Source organism: Pleurodeles waltl, chromosome 5 (assembly GCF_031143425.1).
Source record: "Pleurodeles waltl isolate 20211129_DDA chromosome 5, aPleWal1.hap1.20221129, whole genome shotgun sequence".
Classification (NCBI taxonomy): Eukaryota; Metazoa; Chordata; class Amphibia; order Caudata; family Salamandridae; genus Pleurodeles; species Pleurodeles waltl.
The window spans coordinates 1,211,948,016-1,211,973,971 of record NC_090444.1 but is presented as its reverse complement, the minus strand read 5'-3'; the positions used below and the strand labels follow the sequence as shown (position 1 = coordinate 1,211,973,971).

The 25,956-nt window shown below is 41.7% G+C and overlaps 1 protein-coding gene across 1 annotated transcript in view; it reads left to right on the top strand.

Moving 5' to 3' along the window:
• The window catches only part of ASCC3 (activating signal cointegrator 1 complex subunit 3), a 1,806,704-nt gene that overhangs the window by 844,345 nt on the left and 936,403 nt on the right, over window positions 1–25,956 (top strand). Inside the window, exon 12 of the mRNA XM_069235471.1 lies at window positions 23,563–23,739. Coding sequence (XP_069091572.1) covers window positions 23,563–23,739 — 177 coding nt within the window. The remainder of the gene's footprint in view (window positions 1–23,562; window positions 23,740–25,956) is intronic.

Here is a 25,956-nt window from a genome sequence, read left to right as displayed (position 1 = left end):
TGTACCCTTTCATATGAAACTGAACTGAGACTATTGACAACCAAGCACAATTAATTTGATGGAGGCCAAGTTGCTGGAAGGGGAGAATCCTAGTATCATACATTTAGCCAATAACATTAAGGAAAAGGTTTGAGACGCTAATCTCAGTTCTTTTAATTTATTCAAATATCAAACAGGTATTACAGAAGGCAAAAATTAGTTAATCAAGGAAATTAACATCATCAAATAATAAGCAAAAGCATAAGCTACCCCTGTCTAAATGTCAAGTAGACTGACATAACGTATGTCTCATTCAAATTCTAAAGCAGGAGCCCAATGCTTCTAAGCTCCAACCTGTTCTGAAGCTAAAAGTAAAAGGCTTAAAATAATTGCTGTACTTTAAATAGCACCTCTTTTACAGTCTTTTAGACAAAGCACATAATTTTCATAGCATGACATTAGGTAAATGGGCAGTACGGAAATGTTACTTGCATAGCAATCAATCTAATACTAATTTTAATAACACCAGCGTCTGTGTGATTTCTGTTTGACACTAAATCCTCGGGTTATAGTTACACAAAGGAAATAAATACGAATATGTTTCAGAACAGTGGACATTGCCTTGCAAGTTGCAAAGTTCTCTTCCTCAGCCTTTGAAGCTAGAGGAATATAACATTTATAAGAGAAAGGCACTGTAAAATGCAGGTGAGTTTAAATGATTTTCTGAAACAGAATAAAAACATGATCTTACAAACTTATGCACACAAATAAACAATCACTCTTTTGAAAGTGGTAGTGACCTATTCATGCAAACTAAAGCCAACCTAAATTAGACACCATATTTTTGGCATCTGACTGGCATCGGGCCCTTGGGTTCCGTGCTGGCAGCTTCGAACCTTGGGTCTCGAGGGCACCCAGGGATCAATTCCCAGCTGTGAACTGGGATTGGTCGAGCCATCTTCACCTTCCCCCGACTGTGCAGACGCTCCTGGCGTCGACCCCATCTTCATTGCAAACTCGGATGCAGACTCTGACATAGAGCAAGACTGGCGTTGCGCAACACCAATTCCGACTTCGACAGAGACCTTGCTCACTAGGTCAGATCCTGACCCTTATTTTTATGGATTGGGATACGGTAAGGGTTGGGAGGGGTTTCTGGACCCTTTAGAATACCAATTTGGAGATCCTATAGACTGGCATACGGAACTGGGTGAAGCCAGTGGTCTGGACACTTCTCCTGTTGCTGGCATCCTTTCTCCCCCTACCATGGCTACGGAGGAGGGAGCGTCCTACTCCATGGTTGTGAGAGGAGCAGCTGAGGTCCTGGGCTCAAGCTGCCTTCGGTAGCAGTAAGGACTAACATCCTGAACAAACGGAGCTTCAGCCCAGGGCTTCCTCGTCTGAACCCCTTTAATGAAGCACTCACTGATGTTCTGCTGGGGTCTTGGTCGGGACAATCACACACCGCCATACTCCATTATCTAATGACCCAGTGTTCCTTATGCAACACCCAACCCCTGAGAGCTTGGTTATTCAAGCCTCCACATCCCAAGGCGCATTCCCTTCTGCACCCCCAGATAGGGAGTCCAAGAGACTGGATCAGCTTGGGAAGAACATGTTTTCGTCCTCCAGTCAGGCATTGTAGTCCCTGAACACCACATGCCTTTTGGGCTGCTACACCCCCATACTTTATGGGACATGATTGCGCAGGTGCTGCCACAGGTCCTGCAGGAGTCCCAGGCCACTCTCTCCCAAGCTGCTGCTGATGGGAGGGACGCCACGAAGTTCATGATTCGATGTGGACTGGATAAAACCAACTCACTGGGTAGAGTGGTTGCACCAACAGTGGCCTTGAGGCGCCACGCTTGGTTGAGGTCATCTGGCTTTTCAGAGGATGTCCAGTCCACGATTATGGACATGCCCTTCGATTGCACCCATCTCTTCAGAGACAAAGCAGACTCGGCACTTGAGCTTTAAGGAATCCAGGGCTACGGCCAGGTTATTGGGCCTCGCAGCTGCTTCTCGCCCCCCTCAGTCTGCTTTTTGCCCCTTTTGGTGGACCCAACCACGTCTCTTTTCCTCCAGCCACCGTGTTGCACATGCTGGCCTGGCTCATCCTGGCGGGGATGTGGGATCAAATGATCTCATAGATCGGGGGCATAAATCTGCACAGTCCACTGCCTGTCTCGCTGAAGCCTCCAAACCATACTAGTCTGATGCTTCCCCATTAGGGACCAGTCGTAGGCAGGATTCGCCATCACCTGCCCCACTGGTAATCCATCATGTCAGACAGGTGGATTTTGCAAATAGGCCGGATGAGGGAGGAGGACCTGGCACTTATCCGCGAGGAGGTTATGGCTCCCTTGGCCAAAGGAGCTCTAGACCGGGTCCCTGTGCCAAAAGTAGATCATGGTTTTTATTTCTGCCACTTTCTGATGCCCAAAAAGGACAAGGGCCTCCTCCCTATCCTAGACCTCCGGCCCCTCAGTCTCTTCCTCAGGAAGGTGAAGTTCAAAATGCTCCCACTGGCTTATGTTCTTTCTGCCCAGTACCCAGGAGACTGGATGGTAGCGTTGGACTTGCAGGATGCATATTGCCTCATTCCTGTCCTGCCTTCCCACAGACATTACTTGTCGTTCACTGCAGGCCACAACCATCTTCAGTTCCCCTTGCTCCCCTTTGGCCTTACTAGTGCCCCTCGGGTGTTCTTCAACGTGATGGTGGTGGTTGCAGCTCATCTGCGCAGGTCAGAGGTTCTTGCCCTACCTCAATGACTGCCTGTTGAAGGTGGGCTCGTCCCAGGCTGTTGTCTCCTAACTCCAGACTACGGCAGACCTCCTGCATTCGCTGATGTTCACTATAAACACGCCACAGTCACACCCGACTCCCTCTCAGATGCTCCCTTTTATCGCAGTTGTTCTGGACACAGTGCAGTTTTGGGCCTATCCGCTCGAGCAGCAAGCCCAGGATAATCAGTCCATGATACCTATGTTTCAGCCTCTATCCTGGATTTCGGTGAGAATGACTGAGGCTTCTGGGCCTCATGGCCTCCTGCATCCTGGCATATGCAGGCTCTGCAGTGGGACCTTAAGTTCCAGTGGGCATAGCATCAGAGGAATCTCTCCCACATGGTCCAGATCTCAGAGGGAACTGCGCAAGATCTGCTGTGGTGGCTCTTGAACTGCAATTGGGTCAGAGGCAAATCCCTGTCCCTTCCCCAACCATATCTGACAGTAGTGACAGATGCCTCACTCCTGGGATGGGATGGCCACATGGGAGAGGCGGAGATCAGAGGCCTCTGGTTTCCGGCGGAATTAGGGCTCCATATAAATCTGCAGGAGCTCTGGGCGATCAGGCTTTCGTTGAAAGTATTCCTTCCCTCTCTCAAAGGGAAGCTGTTAATGCCTGGTCGATCACGAATGGTGCCTCCATGCGGAGGTGGTGCAAGGTCTCTTTCAGCAGTGGGGAGAGCCCTCATTAGAATCGTTTGCCTCCTCAGAGAACGCGTAATGTCAGCTTTTGTGTGCGTTGGAGTTTCCAAGATGGCACTCAGTCAGTGACGCTTTTAGTCTTGAGTGGAACTCAGGCCACCTTTCTGCCAATACCCCTACTGTCCAGAGTTCTCAAAAAGATCAAGAACAACCGGGCTCAAGTAATTCTTGTGGCTCTGGACTAGACGCGAAGAGTCTGAGATTTTGACATGGCCATCGATCCTACGATCAGACTGCCCCTGCTGGAGGATCTTCTGTCGAAGCAGCAAGGGACGGTTCTCCACTGAAACCTGTCCATTCTCTGCCTTCTTCTGTGGAGATTGAGTGGTGGCAGTTTTACAGTTTTTTATCTTTAATTATTATTATTATTATTATTAGTAGTAGTAGTAGTCATTTGCTTTTGTGCCTCACTCTTTCCTAATGCTTGTAGTTCGCTATAGACCTGTGTGCCCACATGTAGGTCTAGGACTTCCAGGTTCACAGAAAACTGTTCCATAAAAGATTCTCCATTAAGTTTTGTTATAAATGTTCATTATAGATACTTGGCTTATTTTCGTCTGCTTATTAAAATTGAAGTACTAAACTCTACAATTGTCACTGTAGCAGTGAAGCTCCCTGCAATTTTAGAGCTAAGTTTGTTAGTAATTTATCTTTGTCTTTTTCACAAATAACATTAATAATAAAATGCATGGGGCAACTGGAAAATGTGTGATTTAAAACAACACTAGTAAAGGGGTCACATCAGGAAATATTTAAAATATTTTTTTGATTCCTAGCAAATGGCCGTCCAGTGTAGGTGGCTACATGTTTTTTTAATCTTGTTTTATTTTGTGGCATATGCTTGCATAAAAAGATTAAAGAGTGAAAGCCACAGCTACTGGCTCTGTCAGTGTTTGTCTCTATATTGAGGTCTACATTTGTGTGTACAGTGCTTCAGTGTGTTTGCATGAAACATCTATTGAATTACCTTATGGCCGTTCTACTTCTCTGTCTTGAGTCTTCAAATATCACTAGAGTTATGACTGACATTGTCTTTATCCAAGTATGAATATGTGACGTGGCTTCAATATCTACTTCAATAATGCATTTAACTAATTTAGTGTGATTGGTCCTATCCCTCTGGGCATAGTCTACTCACTGACGTCTTCAGCAGAGTGTCAGGTAAACAAACCATGATTTGACATAGAGTTTTATCTTGTCTGTTGCTGTGTCACCTGTATATCCGGGTGCTCATAGTTTGTGGTTCTTCATGTGTCAGTGTAGCTTGTGTAAAACAGAGAATGTTATGCTGAAATGTATGTTCTAGTACCAACAGACAGTTTATATGAAGGGATTAAGCAGAGGATCATGACAGCTCCTCGTGAGGCTTGTACTGTATTTACCACTTGCATGATGTATGTGGATAAATACCATATGAAGATACCTGACTGTCTCCAATCTTCAGTATGAGCTTGCTTCTTTTATCACAATACTAGCAACAAAGATGCATTATTGAAATCACAGTTAATTACCATCAGCAATCCATTGTAGTATCCTTCACTGTCACTAAAGTGTACAGCCTTAAACAGATATAACTGAAAACAGCAGTTCCTAAAATAACCCCTCCTCTTTTTGTTGGCCCATATGACTTAAAATTTGCCCCTACAACTGAGTACACACTACATTGCCTGCCTCTTGCTGGCTGCCTAAATTTTGTTTACGATTATAATGTAGGAGATATGACTGGATTCTTTCACTGTCACATTCTATTCCATACTAGTTGCTGTTGACTGGTTGATCTTCCCCTTTTACTAGTTGGTCAGGTACTACTGACCTGCCTTGTGAGCAGCTGGAAAGTTCCTGTGCACAACAGTCACTTCTGACTTGCCTCAAGAAAAGTGGTAGTCCAGATGCATAGTTCTTGCCTTTATTTCATTTACACTTAATATAACAATATCTGTAGTTGATTGTTAATGTGAACTATGCTATGTGTAAAGCAATTTATACAGCAACAGGCAGGAAAACGAAGCTTGGATGATGTCTTGAATGATGTCATCAATTATGTTATTTGAGATGTAGAGTGATGTCATAAATGATGTCATAGAACAGGTCACGGAGGATGTCTTATGTGAGGTCACAAGCAGTGCATGGCAGGGGCGTAAGTTATAGTTAGGACTGCTAAATATAACTGCTTAATTTTTTTTATTTTATTTTTAGCTCAAAATGTTCATTTTAATACCGACCAATCTGCCCAGCTATAACGTTACTTGAACTGTTGTTTCTTTCAGTGAATCTCTAAGGTTTAAAAAAAGAAAATCCTTTTAACACACCTAACTATAAAATTACCTTAGCCTTTGCTTCTTTTCAGTGAATTTCTATGTTTTTTTAAAACGTAAAGTAATAATTATTTACCATATGTAAATGCAACTAACCCTCCAACACCCCCCCACCCTCTGGCTAGGACCTACAGTCAGTCAATACCTCCTCATACATCCAGCACCACATTGCACACGCCTTCTGCTATGCACAGTGGAGGGTTGGCCAAAGGCCTGTCCCTGGAGAACTTATCCTCCCAAGCTTTGTTAGGCCCTGGCGACCACATTCCCCAGGGCCAATCTTTTATTACCCACTACCAGGGGGCCGGTGTGCTTGTGTGGGGATGGGGAGCATGCAGTTGTAGGGAACTGGGTTTTTGTTGCAGTACTCCCCACTTTTTACCTGGTACTTGATGCAACTTTGACTGAAGTGCACTGGGTCCCTGCCAACCAGGTCCCCAGTGCCAGTGTACTTTCCCCCCAAACTGTCCTAGTGGCCAATACTTTAACCCCCCTCTAAAGGTCCCTGGGAAGTGGTACCCCTGGTACCTGGGGCCCGAGGTGCTAAAGAGGGTCACTAAGAGCTGCAGCACGAATTGTGCCACCCTAAGGGACCCCTCACTAAGCACAAGGCAGGCTGCTATTGCAGGCTGCATGTCTTAGTGCAGACAAAAGTGAAAACACAACATGGCACACAGCATGTGTGCCATGTCCCCTAACACTGTATGCAATATATGTAAGTCACCCCTACAGCATGCCTTACAGCTTTATGGCAGGGTTCATTATATCACATGTGAGGGCATAGCTGCATGAGCAGATATGCCCCAGCTAAGTCTTTGTCAATTCTCAGACATAGTAAGTCGCCAGTAAATGCATGTACCCATCACTAAGAGTTCCCTAGCTATATGATGACTTCACTGAAGTTAGGGATGTTTGGTATCAAACATCTCGTATTGGTGAGTTCACACTGATGCCAGTGTTGGATTTACTAATACATGCACCCAGAGGGCACATTACTGGTGTCCCATGAAGCCCTACAGCCTCTGGTGTGCTTGCTGACTGGTTTCTGCCAGCCTACCACCTGAGACACAGTTCTGGCCCTGAGTGAGAGCCTTTTGGTCTTAGAGGCCCAGAACAAAAGCCTGTCCGGGAAGATGGTGTAACACTGCCTTCCACAGGTTGACCTGCAGATTAGCCTTTTTAAGGTGGAAAGCCTCCTAGTGCAGGTTAGGGGTCTCAGTCTTCCCCTACCTCGACGACTGGCTGTTGAAAGTGGACTCGCCCCAGACAGTCGTCTCCCATCTTCAGAATACGGCGAACCTCCTGCATACGGTGGCGTTCACTTTAAACGTGTCACACCTGTTTCCCTCTCAGACACTCCCTTTCTTTGGAGCAGTTCTGGACACAGTGCAGTTTCGGGATTATTCTCCCGAAAAGCGAGTCCAAGACGCTCAGGCTATGATTCCAATCTTTCAGCCTCAGTCTTGTGTTTCAGTGAGACTGACTCTGAGGCTGCTGGGCCTCATGGCCGCCTGCATCCTGCTAGTGACACATGCCAGATGGCATATGCGGGCTCTGCAGTGCGACCTGAAGTTCCAGTGGGCGCAGCATCAGGGGAATCTCTCCGACATGGTCCAGATCTGGGAGGATACTTCGAAAGACCTGCAGTGGTGGCTTTCGAATCTGAATTGGGTCCACGGCAGATCCCTCTCCCTTCCCCAACCAGATCTCTCTCTAGTGACAGATGCGTCACTTCTGGGTTGGGGCAGCCACATGGGAGAGGCGGAGATCAGAGGCCTCTGTTCTCCGGCGGAATCGGGGCTCCATATAAATCTGCAGGAGCTCCTGGCGATCAGGCTTGCGTTGAAAGTATTCCTTCCCTCTCTCAAAGGGAAAGTGGTGCAGGTGTTCACGGACAATACTACCGCCATGTGGTACTCCAACAAACAGGGCGGAGTAGGGTCCTGGACCCTTTGTCAGGAGGCACTACACCTCTGGACATGGCTGGAACATCAGCGACGCTTTTCGTCACGAGTGGAAATCCGGCCTCCTTTACGCCTTCCTGCCTATCCCACTTCTTGCCAGAGTTCTGAAGAAAATCAAGAACGACCTGGCCCAAGTAATCTTCGTGTTCCAGACTGGGCACGAAGAGTGTGGTATCCAGAGCTATAGAGCATTGCCATCGATCCTCTGATCAGACTGTCCCTTCGGGAGGATCTTCTGTCGCTGCAGCAGGAGACGGTTATCCACCCAAACCTATCCAGTCTCCGCCTCCTTGAGTGGATATTGAGCAGCAACAGTCGACGGTTTTTGTCCCCCCAAAAGTCTGTAAGGTCAGCTTGGGAGGCAGGCATCTCTCGACCAAAACTGTATACGCCTGTCATTGGAAGAAATTTGTGACACCGTGTATCAACAAATCTGTTGATCCCCTCTCTGCACCTCTCTCAGGGGTTCTCCTCTTTATGCTCTCTCTTGCCCAGCAGGGCTCTGCTCTGGGCACCCTCAAGGGATATTTGTCTTCCATCTCTGCCTTCTTAAGGCTACCAGCCCAACCTTCTCTTTTCAAATCTCCCATTGTTGGGAGGTTTCTTAAAGGCCTCACTCATATGTTTCCTCCTGTCCCATTCATCATGCCCCAGTGGGAACTGAACTTGGTCCTCACATACTTCATGTGTGCCCCTTTCGAGTCACTCCACAACTGTCCTCTATGGCTCTTGCCCCTTAAAACAGGCTTTCTTGTTTGCAATCACCGGTGCTCGAAGAAAAAATCTCTGGATCCAGTCTGACGCCTGGGGAAATTCTAAGGCAAGGAATCTGCAACTAGAGTTTGTTTCTACCAGATATATCGTTACAGAAGTTAAGTAACTTGTACAATAAAGCTAAGACAATATAGTGCTTTATCACTATTATTAATTATTTATGAGTATGTAATTTATTTCTTTTTTGTTATTTTGTCTTGTTTTAGGAAGAAAATTGAAATATGTCTTAGGAAAGAATTATCTGCTTTCGTAAGCAGCAAAAAGAGCCTTGTTAATACAGGCAGGATTATTGTGCTGTTGAGCAGGAACTACCTTCTTAGGCACAGTGTATTCAGGTTGAAAGGATGTGGCAATGACAGGGCAGTTGTGCAGTTCAGTACACAAGATAACTCTGCCAGAGCTAGGCTGTGTGAACTATAACTCATAGCCATGTTGCTTTGCTGAAACTTTCTCACCACCTAGCCTGCTCACATATACCAGAAAACTGAACACTTTTTAGCAGACTAAAGTGGCTAAGAAACTGGAAAAGAAGTGCTACCTCAATAAAAATCCAGTAGGCAAATAAAGCATTAAAGGGGGAGACTTTGACACCTGCTGAAAAGTTTCAAAATATATGTTAATAATTATATAGTTATTTGTTTTGGTTGTTTAATATTGGTTGATGTAGTTTGTTGATATAGTTGTTGTGGTTGTGTATTGTTAAATTGTTTAGTTGTAATAACAGTTTAAAGTTACTTGTGATTTCTTTGCTTAGTACTTATTTCAGTAATTATCAGCTTCATTGTATCATTGCAACATTCACCAAAACTGTCATTTCCATCTTCAGGGACTGTAAATATGCTGCAGCATGTACTTGTAGCTCTATGGTAGTATGCACATCTTTTATTCTAGAGACACTTGTTTAATGGAGAAGCCATTTATTTTGCTATGCAGCTATTGGGACTTGTCATGCAACAGGGACACGTTAGTAGAGAGATCAGTCTTTTTCCACGATATAGTATAGGGACTTCTGATACAAGAGGGAGGTATTGGCGTAGAGTGTACTGCATCTTGATATTCTTATACGCACTCCTATCAACTACCATGTACACAGTATTATGTATGACTGTCACCACTGGGAAATGTCTGATAGTGAGGTGAATATGTTCCTGCAATCAACTATGGAAACCAGTTTTCAACTGAGAGGATATTCCATTTTATACTCTACTATGAGCATTCATTACAATGCAGAGAGGTATGATCAGTGCCAACAGTCTGTACCCACAGTCTGCCTACCGCATCTGTTACTCTGAGGAGATGTGTGAGCTGACAGGGTACTATTTCCATACCATAGTCTCTATAGTTGTTATGCAAGACAGACTTCTCAGCATAGAGCTAATTTCACATCTACATCTTACTTGCACATCTGTCATCCTGGACAGAGTTGTGACCAGAGAGTTAAGCCCCTTTTCACATGTCACAGGAAAGGGGCAGTCTCTCCCCTCACTTCACTGTGGGGACGTAAGATGCAAGGGACATCTGTCAGCAAACAAGGCAGTTATTCCTCACAGCCTATTGTTTTTATGTACCAGCATACACATGGTTATTTCCTTGGGGAAAAGTCTCACTGGAGAGGGCAGTACACATTATATTTCCTAAAGAATAGTGAGGTCTTGCATGTGAGGTGAGTACCTTTCTCATCCTACTATACGTACTAGTGAGCCTGGAAAACAGGTGTGAGTGGAGAGGCAGTGTCACTTTACTCTCTACTCTACACACTGGTTACCTTCGTGCATGGTGTCAGTGGAGAGGCCAGCCTCTCTCAGTGCTCTGCTATGCACAGTTGTTAGACTATGGGAAGGTTTCAGTGAAATTGCAGTGTCTCTTTACACCCTTCTATGAGCTGTTGTCATACTGTGAAAAGGTATCATTGGAGATTCTACTTTCTCTCCACATACTATTAATAAGGACTATAAGGTATAAGTACTGTAATAAAGAAAATTATAAATTCTTTCTCTAAAAAGTTTGGGATCTCGCAAAACTCTTGTGGGATCATAAAAAAAGTAGTGGGGTACACAAAATCTTGATGCAGGGTCTTACTAGAGAAAGTGTCTCTCCCCACACCCTACTATACACACTTGCAGGTGTGGGTGTTAGTGAAGAATTCGCTCTCTCCTCACACCCTACTATGCACTGCTGTTATAGTGTGAAAAGTATCAGTGGAGAGGCCACATTCACCCCCCATCTTACTAGTGGGGACAATAAGGTATAAGTACTGTAATGGAGGAAAGTGTAAATTTTTCCCCAATAAAATATTACGATCTTGCAAGCTCTCGCAGACTCGTATAAAAAGAAAAATAAATAGTAGTGGAGTATAGAAAATCTTTTTCAAGAGAAAGATTACATTATAGAGGCTTGTGTGTTTGCACAGTCTAATACTCGCACCCTATGATACAGAGCTATTGCGCATTAAATATAGTTTGAATGTTTGAGCTCGCAAGACTCTTGTGAGAGCGGGCCAAAAATACAAGTGCGAGCAGGCGTTTGTTGGCTGGTGTCAGTATCCCCCCCAAAAAAAGGAATTTATAATATGAAATAATTACATAATGTTGGAGTACGGTGGCTCGGACAAGAGCCTTTTTGTTTATAGTTTATAATGTTCAGTTACACATAGAACTGGATGCATTCCTTGATGTTTTTTTAGGAAAATCCTGTTTCCTTTTGCAGTGAAGTGCACTCCAGCTTGCCTATAGACACCTGACATATCAAACCGAATGTTGTTGTAACATATAGAGCCCATGCCATGGTCATCACTGATGCAGAAACTGTTTTACTGACATGCTTCTTGGATTTCTCAGTCTTAGGACAAAACTTCTTTGACCATTGCCACTCTGCCTTTGACATATATTGGAATATACAACTGCAGTTTGAGAAAAGAGCATCAATTTTGAAAAGGTCTTCATCGTCTGGATTTCCAGCGCAACACCTCTGATTGTGCCTAGGTCATTTCCACCACTGTGCACTATCAATTGATCTGGGTGATCACAATCCAGAACGCTCTCAACCATTGGTAAAAATTGATCCCACTTCATACCTCTTTGGCCAATCCAAGTTAAGTCCAAGTTAGGAAATCCAAGATTCTTGATAATACCACAGTTCATGGCATGTTCTCTAACCCAGTGGATGAAGCTGTGTCCCAAAATCCAGAGGTGAACCATGGTGGTGTATGGTGCTCTCAGTCACAAGAGGAGTGCTCAGCAGAATGAGTAAGCTTCAAGAGCTATGTGGAGTTGTATGAGGAGATAAAAATGGGAGGGTGGCAAAATTATAAATGTAATTGGCAGGTTTTTGGGTGTTACAAAATTAAGTTATGTTGTGACCAACTGCTGTATGTATGGTGCACAGTTAATTGATAAACAATATACATTTTGGTACAATCTCACAAGAGGCTCACGAGAGCAAACTCAGACTGAACATGAGGGATGGCCTCCCTGGCTCTCATAAGAGTCTCGTGAGAGATTTTAAGGAGGGGAAAAAGGAAAACAGTGGAAACTGCATAGTTAATAAAACTAGAGGATAGCTCTAAAAAACCTGTTTTTGTTAACAGTTTACAAAACGTTTTTTGTGTTTTCAAACATTCTAATTTTTTTTTTTTTTTTTAAAGGTTAGAACAGAAGCACACATCTGGAGGTGCTCAACAAACACCAACATCATCTCCTTCAAAGCAAAAAGGAGAAAAACTTGCATATGGGGGCACTTGTACTCTTGAGAAAGCTTGTCCTGGGTAAACCTGCTTGTCTCGGATGGAAAAACAATGATATTCTGTCCTGTGCACTTAGAACCTGTGCAGGCACAGTACCTCCTGGAGCAAATTATGTTGAAGTCACTGTGGGGTTGTCTAGGTCCACATCATAAGCCAACTCTGCTTGTGCAATCCTTTTGCAGGTGCATAGACCTCCGGTATCTCCACATGCCTATGGTACTCTTGTTATATCGCTTATATTTGCCACTACCCCCTCCCTCACCCCCTTCCAAGTAGCTCTCTGCTCCAAAGTTTACAGATGACATACTTCACTAAAACCTTCTTCCCACCTGGCCTCATTTAAAATTGCCACCCCAAGTGTTCCGTGGGTGACTCATGTAACTCCGCTGGTGCAGAAGCCCCTGGCTATGAATCAGATGAAGACATCTTTCTTTTTAAAGCCAAACAAGAAAGGAGAGAGCAAGGCAAATAAATATGTGTACTCTCACAAACGTCCAACAGTGAAATGAAGTAAAAAGGATGGAATATTCTTCTAAATAAGGACATCCATATTAATGTCATAGAACATGTATGTTATGAGTGATGTCATAAGCAGTGCACGGCAGGGGCATAAGTTATAGTTAGTGCTGCTAACCATAACTGGTGAATTTCTATGTTTTTTTGTGATAGCAGTTAATGTTGTCACTGAGAAACTCACCTAACTACAGTGGCATTTTCATCTTTGTTTTTCAGAGAATTTCTACGTTTTTTTTCTTGAGCCAAGTCCTATAAGATGCCTCTACCTATTTTTTCAGTCATAACTCGTCTGTGCCTGTAGACGTTTAGGTACAAAGTGTAAGAGGAACGATCAGATCTAGGGTGTTTTTTTTTATTTAATTGGGAGGAGGCGAATGGAAACGTGACATAAATCTGTTCTTTAGCTAAAATGCAGAGCGACAGAATTGCTACATTAAGTGTAGCTTTACTCATTTGAGTTCTTGGTTCTTTGATTCACTAAGGCCTTCCTAATAGTATGACTTTCCTTCTTCTAATTTGTTTCTCCTATTGCATTTATTTTATTGCTTCCTTTGTAGTGTTGCATGCCTTTTCCTCCTTCCTTAGCTTATTTCCTGGTTTCCTTTCCTCTGTCGTCCACTTCTTCTTCTACCCGTTTCCAAATGAAATTGCATCAGTAATTAACATAGTATACACATTATAAATGTATTCTACTAATTGTAACCCAGAGCCAGTTTTCATTTCCAGTTCCTTTTAGTTTCCGCAAATAAATTAAATATCTTGCTTGTGTATTGCATCTGTAAAGCTCTTGGACAAAGAGGTTTCTGACTAAAGTAAAGCGTGAATCCTGATCTTTCACTTCAGGTTTAATAGGTGTTTTGAGTCCTTGGTCTCGCCCATATTCACTGATGAATACATTTTTTTAAATATCTGATTTTGGAAAAAGAACAGCTCTGTTAAAAAATAGTTATGTAAAGTCAGCTATTACTTCCTTGATTTATGGCGCACGAATTGATTTAATATTGCTCAATAAACAATAATGCCACTTAAGCCTATAATTTCGTTGTTTATTTTGGGAGATGTACACTTTTTGGTGGCTGTCAGATTTCGGTCTAGGTTCCTGTTATGTGCTCAACTTTCTTTAAACCCATATTGGTTTATTAATGTTACTTTCTGTTTTCTATCGAGTTTTTATAGTATGACGACAGTGTGCTTCACATTTATTATCCTTTGTTAGTGCCATTTTAGGTTTTATATTCATATTTGGAAGAGCTAATATATCTGCATAGAGAAAAAGTGTACAATAGCTAAATAATTCTCAAGGGTTTTCTCTCTACTTCATGAGTGACGGTGATATTTTATTCACTTCGGTCTTGAAAATCAGTTTAAAAGTAGTGTGATTAGTCCTGTCCGAGAGCAAGAGAGGGGCAGAAAACCAGCTTTCTAATCAGTTCTGCAATTTGGGAACACCCTGACTTCTCAAAAATACAAAATGTCATTGAAAACAACCCCTGTCCTGTGCACATCTGCCACCCATGGCATATCCTTAAGTGCTAACTGTTTTAACCATGATTTACTAAAGGGAATGTTGTTTAATGTATTATGTTGTTTGTGTTCATGGTATTTCTTTCCTGCTCATTCATGAGTACTACAATTAGTTGAATCTCTGCTATTGTAGTTTTATGTGTGAAATGCATTAGCCCTCCTTCAAATAAGCCTTGTACAAATAACGCTTGCTACTTCTTGCATATGCAGTTTGTGTATGTTTGTGTAAGAATGTGGAGCTGGCCTGTAGCTGCAACTGACTTATTTACGATCTGTATTGCAGGGTGCCGAAATCTTTCATTCGCCAAATCGCAGATTTCCTTTTCTAGTTTTGGTATTTCTAACTTGTGGGTGCGAAGGCAGTTCTGCAGTGGCTATGAACCTGGCTCTGATTGCCTCTATTGAAGCATCCAATACTCCAATTATCATGACTTCCCCATGCTGATTCAAAGTGAAGTAGTCATCTATATGTTGACCAACTTTGTTGTGTGCTACTGGGTCTTTCAGTAATGATAAATAAAGCTGCCATTAGAACCTTGGCGTATTGATACCCAGCTTCAGTTCTGCATTAACTGAGCCGTGGTCTGAAACCATAACTGTGCCAAAGCCCATGGACCGCATCTCAGCTAAGAGAGCATTACTACCCATAACATAATCTATGCAGGTGTGGGTCCTGTAGACATGAGAACAGTATGTATACTCTATATCGTTGGAGTGTAATTCTTGACATGTCACTCAGAACCAACTCAGTAACCGTTTTTCTTAAGTTTATTCGGAAAACATAGCGTGCCCCAACAACCCTACCTCTCTGTCCTTGTCAGGATCCTAAACTTCATAAAGGTCTTCTGTTAAAATGATTCCCTTCCCCTGCCACATCTGCAAAAGCCTCTAGAAGATGGTGGAAGTACGTGTTCCCCCTGCTTACACTGGTCCCTCCAAAGGAAGCCTCTGTCCCTCTAGGTAGCCCATTAGACTATGGTCATGCCAAGGAAAGGGAGGACCAGAAAAAGAAAGCATGGAGAACATCAACATTAAAAGTTTCCCCTCTCCTGTTCGTCAAGGTATCTCAAGCTTTAGCACCCTTCTTTATCCTCTGAGACTTGCCAAGAAGCGGTGCAGCTCCTTGGGCTGTTACTCTCATATGTGCCCACCTTGTGGGCTGGCTGGTCAGGATCCTGTCTGCATTTTGTGGCCTAACGATTTCTTTCTAACATTGGGAGGTGTAGCAGCTGAACAGCCTGCCGCTTGTCCCTCCTCCTTAAGTTAAGCTTAAAGGGATGCGTTGATTTCTACTTGACATTGTCCTCTCTGTTTCTTGGTGATTGGTCTAAAATTGAGCCGGTGTTGGAGGGTTTTATTTACAAATAGCACAAATTTGATTTTGAAAGAAATATCGTTTTCCTGTGCCTTGTTCAATGCTGCTTCTTTCTCTGAATAGTAATGAAACATAGCTAGAATGTCTTCTGGCCTCTATGTTTGCAGCAATCTCTTGGGGCCGATCCTCCTGACCTAACGGGGAAAGAACATGCCGATCACAAAAGTGTTTGCAGTCCTCAACTTCTCCCAGACTGTGTACTTTCAGCTTTTCCTGGTGGGAGCGATTTTCGAGGTCCTCAAGTTTGGCTAGTCCGTCTTGCAGCTACTGATCTGAGTCAATCACTTGCCCTGTCTTTAGCCCCTACAGTTCAGTTTTCATGTCCAGGACTCCCTGTCCCACGAAATCAATATCCATTCTGAGCTTTTTAATCATAGTTCCAAGGTCAGATCGCAGATCAGCCAGGCTCTTTCTAATGCACTGTCACAGCTCATCTCTCAATTTTGCTTTAAAAGTGCGGCATCTTACCGACCGGTTGGATTTTGTCACGGACATGATGGTAGGATGAATGTCCATAGTATGCAGGCTCCTGTTGGCTAGATTCTGCCAATTTTGGTCACACTCTGAACTTATCCAGATAGTCGAGGAGGCTACCTGAGGCAGACGTCTTCTTAGGGAACTTGTAGGGACTCCTCCTACGCCTAGAGCAGCCCTGCAATTGATCTAGGTAGTTCACTTCACACCTCCCTACTCATCATGTATACAGCCATGTTGGAGGAGTTGAACAAAGGTGAGACCGGCATTTATCTTCAATGCTCATGGGGGGAGGTTAGAATACCAAAATATCTGGCATTGGTGGCACAAATATCCCCTTTGTCTCCCCACATTTTACTGTCCAGGGGCATTAACTCTGCCTATAGCCTCCATGTTTCTCTCTGGATCCTCCAGGCCTGTCCCTTAACAGGGCAATTTTGGGTCCAAATTGTGCCGAGTCAACAAGGACACCAGCAGACCCAGCATCTTCGTCACTGGAGTGCTCCAGGTATAGGCATATCACATGCCAGCTACTAGAGGGCCCAAGAGGCCTCCTGCCAAGGCTCGGGCTGGCACAATACAGCTTAATTACTTTAGGTTACAAGGATCCAAGTGCCTGATGACAACACCTGCAACTTCTGCTGTAGCCTTGTTGTTGGCGCCGCAGTAGGTTCACTCACCGTCAGGCGTCTGGTCGTCCAGTCTCTTTTATAGCACTGGCGCATCCACGGCGCAGCAGCCAATCACCTTAACTAATGTAAGACCCTTGCAGCCTGCGCCATAGACCTTAACACATCCACCCCTTTCTGCTACTGTTATTTGGTGGGACGGGGCCGTCAGTTCCATTCAGAAGGCAGGCACTATCCTCTGGAGTCCCCCAGCAACATTGATGGTTGCTTGCCATGCTGCCACGGGGCCCTAGATGTCTGACATTCCAGGCTGCGGCACCCCTTCCTTACCTCTCTCCAGTCACGCCCGCCACAGCAAGCTACGCTCCATCCAGCCGCCTGGGCCCCCTAGGCTGCACCCATCGGCTCGGAGCCCCCAGGGTCATTTTACCACTGGGCATCACTTGTAGAGGAATCTTGTCTGAAAATCTTGCCTGGGCTGGGAGCAAAAACAGAGTGCATCCTGTCCCCACTCATGGCCTGTACCTCTGAAAAACATCAGCACAGCACATGATGGGACCTTCCGGCCACTGTTTGTGGCCTGAGAGATAGTTTTACATCTTAATCATTGTTTCATGGCTGCACACAATGAGCAAGTTAATGCTGGCTTTATGAAGTTTTAATTAGTAGACCAGCCTGCTGATTTTATTATTTTTTATTATTTTATTTTTGAGGGCCGGCACTTATTCTTCTGCCTCAAGCATTTCATGCGAGCAAAAAAAACATATATAGGAAAGACGGGGGGAAGATGGAAACGAAAAAGCGTAACAAAGGATGAAAACAGAAAGGTGCGAGAGTGAGCTGAAGGGGCAGGGAGTGGCTGTAAATGAATTAAAGAGCCCCGAGATGGCTTCAGGATGACGCGGACCCAGTATTCCATGCTTGCGCATTACATTACAGCAGCGGCGTATTTCAGAGAGCAGCATTGGGCACCGGCACGTTTTTATTTACAAATTATCCACTGCTCCTGATGCATGTGCCACGCGTTTCTCTATTTGCAAAACCACTCCTCTCACCCCAAAGCTCTGCCTAACGTAAATATTTATTCTGTGTAATATTTTCTGTGTACTGTTGTCATTCTCGCTCAGGTCTTATCAACCATGTCTCATTACCTTCAAGTAAACACTCTAAAACCTCAATCCACGTTTTCTCGAACTCTTTGTGCAAAGATGGAAACAGTCTGTATTTTGCTTTCTTTGAGACACACTCAACTCTTTGGTGTAGAGAGTATCTGATTTGGTGTTTACTCTGTGGGCTCCTACTCTTTGAGTCTCACTATCCACTTTTTACTGTCTGACGTCTTCTCCTTCCCGAGTTGGATTCGGGAAGGAGATCATGTTGCACTTGGGAAGGAGATACACAAGAAAGTAGAACAACTCAGCCTCTGAATGATGCATGGTACTGTAATCCAAAACTGTGAGCTACGTTAGGGCAGCTGTTTAGCTACATGTGTGAAACATCTGTTCTTAATGGATTTAGAATCAGAGCCCTGTAATTCAAACTTATTTATAGTGAATCGCTGAAAATTACTGTGATCAATTTATCCTAATGCCTACAAAAAGCACTTCTGAAATGTTTGTGTGTATGTGAGTGTATATATATATATATATATATATATGCGTTTCACATTTATTTTCATATTGGGTTCTGTTTTATTATACAGAATTTGTCTATTCATATTTAGTCACCAAGCAGCCCTTTCATCCAAACAGTCCACGTTTACCAGGCCTCAGACTTGAAATCTGATGGAGGAAGAGAATCCAAAAGGAATTTTTCCCTATTGATTAGCTACTTATAGATTTTTTCCAGCTTGTGTTCTATTAGCCCCAGTAGTGATAATGGAACTGACACACTTGGTACCAGTGAATGCTGTTAATTCTTATGATATCTTTTTAGAAATGGCTTTTTTTCAACAGCAAAATTGACACCATCTGTACTGCCCTTTATGACACCGTTTAATGTCCTATTTTAACTCATATGCACTTTAGGTCACATCAAGAAGGTTTGCTCTTCATACAGTGTTTAGCTTCTCCTACAATTCTCCTCAATCATGTTTCAGCAACTATAAAACTAAGAAGGAATATGCTTCATAATTTGTTTAATCACAGCTCATGATTAACTGTACAGAGCTTATCCGCTATTAACCAGTAGGACAAGATCGCCTGCTGTTTTCTTTTAATTATATATTTTTTATTCCTTTTAATATTGATTGTCTATCATGGATTATTGATCTGCCTATGAATGGTATGAAATACATTTTTATTTTTGTGCTTTTGTGGTCGAGTTTCTGACCGAATGAAGATTGTTGACACCCATACAATGCTATAGTTTTCTAAGCAGCGATCTAAAACATGCTGTTTCGCAGAAAGATTCAAACCAAGGTGAGATCAAACAAGTAGTTTAGCCTGTAGATAAATTGCAGTTTCTGCGGACTTTACTCTACTTCCCTCTCAAATAGTTCTAAATGTTGTTGTTGAAGTGTGGGTTTGACTGTCTATTTACGATGGATATGCATTCCCCTGCCTATGTGTTTTTCTGCATTTCTTGTCTGGGTCTGTGTATGGTCAAGCGTCCTTTGTTACATATAACTGCCTCTGTGTAGCATTCTGTGTGTTTTCAAGGGTAGTCACCTGTTCATATCCTTAGCCCTTGTATTAGGTAACGTTCTTATCTCTCCATATCAGAATACTAATGATTTTATATATCTTGGTACACAGCTATATGTTTATGTAGACAAATCCTTCATGTGTTAAATACCACCACCACTAGGTACACCACTTTATTTTTTTTCACCATCTGGTGAGAATTTGCCTGCATATGTTAATATATAATACCTCCAGTGTGGCTTTTTTCTTAACCTCTTCTGTCATCAATCTGCCTGCTTACATATAAACCTCTAAATCTAGTACTTCTGGACCGGCTATGAAGTCTAGATACAGTTTTCCATTATTCTGGATTTTTCTTGATTTGTGCCCCAGATCTTGGTTTTAAACTCCTCGCAAGTACTAAACTATTTTACTTCCTCGCAGAAAGTTCTCACGATGACTGACTGAATGTGTTCAGGCTCCTATGATTTCCTTTTGCCACTTTGTGACATGTTTGTCTAAAAGCCTAAAAGTACATCATTTATTTACAGAATGATGACTGTTGTCTTGCATCCCACAGGCATGTATTATGACAGGTCTACTCTGATGGCGTAAGACACTTAACATAATATTTCTTTTAAAAAGGCCCCCCATAGTATGGATGTAAAGGAAAAAGAATTTCCAAATAATCATATACACAAAATCTATTTTTAGAGATAATGTTGTATAAGTACTACACAATTTTTAATGATATTTAGTCAAAAGAGATGTGATTTTAGGAACATAGCTGATAACTTGGTTACTTTTAAAGACCTAGGTTTTAATTCTGGCTGCAGCTTTTGGCTGAACATTTTGTGATTCAGGGTGAATCCCCTCATCTCTCTGTGCCTAAAATCCTAAGTAAAAGATATGTAGAACAATTGTAAACATGTGAGTTTTAATGTAATTGTTTAACTGAAATATTTAAACACCCCACTCGATGCACTCAATCTTACGCCACCGCCTAATACCCTCTAATAATAAGCAATACTGTGTTGCTCACTAGATAGGTTAAGGATACATAAATACTAAGACAAACATACATAGGCTATATCATTAGAGAAGATTATGTAGCACAGATCCAAAGACAAACAATGTCTGTGTACAGAAAAAGTAAATGGTGATCCTACTAGGAGTACGCATTCATTATATGTATATTATTGATTTGGTGTTAGGAAAGTCTTAGATTTTAGAGCACACTTAGATTTTACATTTTTAAATGCATTAATTCTAATTATTTGTATACTGTACAAAAATGAGAACATTCTTGAAACATGTAGGCAGAACTATGATTACGGCGTTCAAGAGTCTGTATAAGCCTTCTAATATTATTTCTCGTAGCCTTTTGGTCAAAAGAACTGAGTCAATTTAAGAGTCCCAACAAATTGTATCAGTTCAATGGAAACTATATCTTTATTATGTACACATTATGTTTTTGTGACTTTAGATGTACAAAGTTAGGGTCCCAGATACTGCAAAATAAAGGTTTAAAGGAGGCAGGATGTTGTTAATTATAATAGTGAATTTTGTGTGACGTTTTTGATAGTGCTCTTAATAACAACTATGTTAGATTTGAGATACAGTTTTGATTCCAAGTGTGTAGGACTGCTTTGGACTCAGTGGTGGTACCTAGTTAATCAGACATGTTTATGATGAACTATACAACCCAGAACTCTAACACAAAATTCATGTGTGAAATCTTTATACAGATAACATCAAATTGCGTTGGACAGATTAATTGGATTCGTTTAATGGACTGTTAAATAAGCTGCCTCACCCTCATTAGGCATACAGTGGCCAATCATATAGTTTTTTTTTTAAAGATACTCAACTTCAAATGTTGCTGACGTGACGTGATGTATAGTCTAAACCAAAGAACAGAAAAAATATCTACTGTCAAACCAACCAGATTTCATGTTGAGGGAATGATAAAATGGTAATGATTTAGTGATTCAGTCTAGGGTTTATAAATTCTGTGGGAGGAAGGTATTTCATCAGAAGAAATAAATTCAATTGAAATTTCTTGATCCAGGTTTATTAAGGCAGTCGCCTGAACAAATCCATGCAAAGGTTGGTTTCTTGGGTAGACTTGATTGGATTTATCATTGTCTGAAAGGAAAGTGGGACTAAAAGAATGGCTGTCAGATACATAACGTTTAGTCATTCAGTTAAAGGTATATTTAAAAAAAATCTTAATTTGCAAACAGCTGAATTACAAAAATGATTCCAGTTGAATCAATACTTGCATTAACAAGTGGTAGTAATTATAGGTATCAGGACAGACGTGGTGCAGTTAAGAGAATCTTAAGGTTGTTTACAGAAAGACTGTGGTGCTCTTTGTAATAGGGACATAAAAGGAAACACAATACCACTTCTCAACCAAAATACACTGTACATGCAAACCCTGTGGTACATATGTCAATGAGTTGGCAGCCTACATGCTGAAGTGATTATTTAGTAATGAATATGTTAGGAAGGCTGCAAGAAAAAAAAAATACAGTTGTGAACATAAAAAAAGAGATTAGGCTCATTGACGTTTTAAGGCATGGGTGAAGTGGGCTGTGGCCCAGGGCACCAGCCTTTCAGGGGGCCCCGATACAGCCAGCTCTGTTCTGCAGATACGCTTGCCCTGATGACCTTGAATAATTCTTAAACAGATTGTTTAAATACTGTTTTCCCTTTATGTTATTTTAATGTGGGAGTCTATTATAGACATTTTGCAGTGAAATGATGGGTTGATGTTTCATGCAACATCCATAAAGAGTTTCTTTTAGATCAAAATATGATCTCGCCTATGAGACCTGGGAGGGTGTCACAGAGGTTATTTGCAGTAATATTAGTGAGCTGCTGCTGCTCTCTTACAATATTAAAAATAGGTCACTATCCCTGAATATTCGATGTCATCACATTTAGAATTTGGTCTACTGTGCCTTTGCACTGCCAGTGACCTTGCCAAAGAGGCCACGAAAGAGCTTGAACTGGATCATACATTCAAAGCAGTACTGAATAGGGGGCCCCAAAATACGTTTGACCCAGGGCCCCCCAAAATCCTTATCATGCCCCTGATTAGGCTCACTAATGTTAAAGCAACAATGTCACAGCTATGTACGTTAGTCAGGTAACATGTTGGCCCAACTTAGATTCATGGTTTTCGACTTTCAGAAACACCTGCCTTGTGGAAACAGGAAACTGAAATGCTTTTGTGAAGAGAGAGGCATATTCGATCAGAGAACTACACCATCTGACTTGTTGGATCCTGATGCATCCCACAGTGTTGTAACTCATAATGATGCCCCCCTTGCACAGCAGAATGTGGGGAAGGGACCCTTAAGCTCCAGTTTCTCACACACATATATTCATGGCCCTTGTGCTGAATGTGGACCCCACTCCTCCACCTGTGCCATCTTCCTGGTATCCTCCTAGCATGATTTTTGCGAGCATTCTCTGAATTAGAGTGCATTAGCATGGAGAGGAAAGTCATTCGCATTTTGTTAGAACCACACAGGAAAAGGCTGCAACCCCAGAATCTGGTAGAACAAAGACTGTTGCGATGAATCAGTATGTGTGTAGCAGACCGGAGCAGGGGTGCAATTGTGTTTGTTGGTATTCTAAATATTGTTTAGTGTGTGGTTCTACAGCAGCGACAGTATGTTACTTTAAAGTGTTTGTGATCTTAAAAGAATGTTTAATGCACATTGTGTGAGCTGTGCACACGAGGAAGCACACACGCTCAAAAGTCTGCCTCTATTAAATATGCTGAGGAAACGTACAGTAATATTTATTAGCAAGCTCCACATACTGTAGGGTGCTGAGCATTATGCTATCATTATTGATTTTATTGTTTGTTTGAAAATCTTCAAGGAGAACAAGAAACAATCTGCTAACTTGAGGGTAAAACATATATTAGCCATGTATTAATGTTGTGTTGAGTATTTATAGCTATGATATTGAAGTTGTTTGGTCAAATGTTTTCAAAGTACAACCAGGTTGCAGATCAGTCCCAAAGAGGAGTAAAAGAAGAGCAGGGAGACACCATATAACATCTGAAAGTTTTTGTGTGAAAACGGGTTGTGAAATTCATTTTTCTGTTTTTTTGTTTGTGTTTTCTTCCTCCAGGTTGAATCCACACAAAGCATGATTCGAATTTTGGGGCTCTCGGCAACTCTCCCCAATTACCTGGATGTAGCTTCGTTTTTGCATGTTAACCCTTTCATTGGACTGTTCTACTTTGATGGGCGATTTAGACCAGTACCTCTTGGACAGACATTTATCGGAATTAAGACAACTAATAAGGTAAATGTAAAAAAGATGTTGAAACCAAGTGAAAATGACACAATTATTTTTAAGACGTGAGTATGCATGTTTTGCTATTTAAACATCGTATTGTTGTCTTGGGCAACTGCCAGTTTACCTGTGTTTTACTGAATTTGACACCAAATGTTCTGTAGAAAATGTATTTATTACTATGAGAGCTAATGTTATCCTATGTGATTTCTTGTTGCCAAATTGCGGGAAAGGTTATCTGAACGGCTGAAGTCACAAAGTGCATTTTGTGGTACTTAAACTAGTACTGCAGTATCACTACTTAATAGAAAATGCAATTCACAAACCTATCAGTGCAAATTTCCACCCATTATTTTTCTTTGAAGAGATCTCCACACATGTAATTCACATGTAATTCTACTACTTAATAGTAAATGTGGGAGGCATCAGTGGGAGTGATGAGAAAATGGGGGATACCTACTACAAAATGGGAGGGGATTAGCAAATGGCATTCAGGGATTTAAGAAAGGACATGCTGATAGAAACACCCATCCCTAAAAAGGAAAGCGCATTGCTCTTCGCAATTTACACTTCTAAAGGTATTACAGCCCAAAAGACCATAAAAATGAGTATATGTAATCCAGGCCAGCCTTGGAGTAAGGCCACTCACAGGTACTGCCACATATTCCCAAAGAAAATATTGGTGGCATGGACTTACAATAGAAACCCCATAGGGAATAATGTTCAAATATACAATTATTTTGCATTTTTAAAACTATATTGTTAGAAAATAATATCCTTTGCGTGCTCGTCCCCTAAACTTTTTGGGACTCTTTGCACCTTACTACTGCTAACCAGTGTTAAAGTACTTGTGCTCTCTCCTTCAAACATGGTAAATTGACTTGCTCCTGATTGGCACATTTAATTTACTTCTCCCTAATAAATGGTACCCCATGTATCCAGGGCCTGTAAATTGAATGCTCCTAGTGAGCTTGCAGCACTTATTGGCCAACCCAATAAAGTAGTACTTTAAAAACATGATTTATTTTTCAAAAACATGGGGGTTTGAGGTCTCCCACCAAAATGTATTTATTTATATATATGTGTGTATATGTATATATATATTTCATTGACCTCATTTATGCTTAACTGCGGGGTAAAGGTATGCATTGTGAATGCCTATGTTGTAACGTTGAACAACCACCCAACATTGACACTATGTGAATTAGGTAATTAATTTTGTATGTGTAAATCTATTCACATCCCAATCTGCTCCTGCGGCTAGCTCCAACTCTCTTCTTTTTTTGCTATTCACCATATGCTACTGGAGATTTATACCTGGTTGTAGACTTGCATGTCTTCATCTCCACCTCCTGGAGCCTCCTTTGAATTCATTTATGAGTGTTAAATAACTACTGTTTGTGTGGAGATCACCACCGGGTGGAGATTTTCTTGTGGGAAGGTTTAGGGACATTTAATCAAGTTTATTTATTGTAAAAAGTGTTTACATATATTTTATTATAAAATATAAATATAACAATATTTAAAAGAAATAATATGATTGTGGAACTGATAAAGTAATAAAGCTACAACACATTAACTCTTCAAATTAATTCTGTACTGTTGGATGTGGCCCTTTCTGCAAGGTCATCCCCAGACATTTTGCCTTCACCCTCCTGTTTTCTGAACCAGTTATAACTAATGAATTATAATTTAATAATACAGTTAATTAAAACATTTGCCTTAACTTATTTTAAAAATGCTTAGTTTTTTAATTATTTTTTTTGTCATTGGTGCTGACATTGTCAAGGCTTCTTTATTGTCTAACCATTTCAAGGTGATCAAATTGTTGCAGAATCAGATGAAATCACACAAGTAGTTACAACATTTACTTGCTGAAACAAGTACATTTTTATAAGCCATTTAGTTCTTGGTTTCTTTCCTGTAAACACCATTGCTTTTGTTTTGTCTTTACTTATAGATGTTCTTTCCTGCTCAACATTACTTGCGGTCTATCAAGTTAGCTTTGAAGCCGTATGATTATAGCAGCAAATTGGCATAGTGATTTTACCCTCACTGCTCTACAGTAATATAAAGGTCAAAACTTCAAAGCCTGACAACAACTTCCACTCTTCTGAGGTGGATAAATTGTATATCATTTAATTGGGTAATAATAACATCTGTTATTTACAGTGCTTAGAAACAGCAGGCAGAAACATTGTATAAACCACTAGTTTTTATATTTTT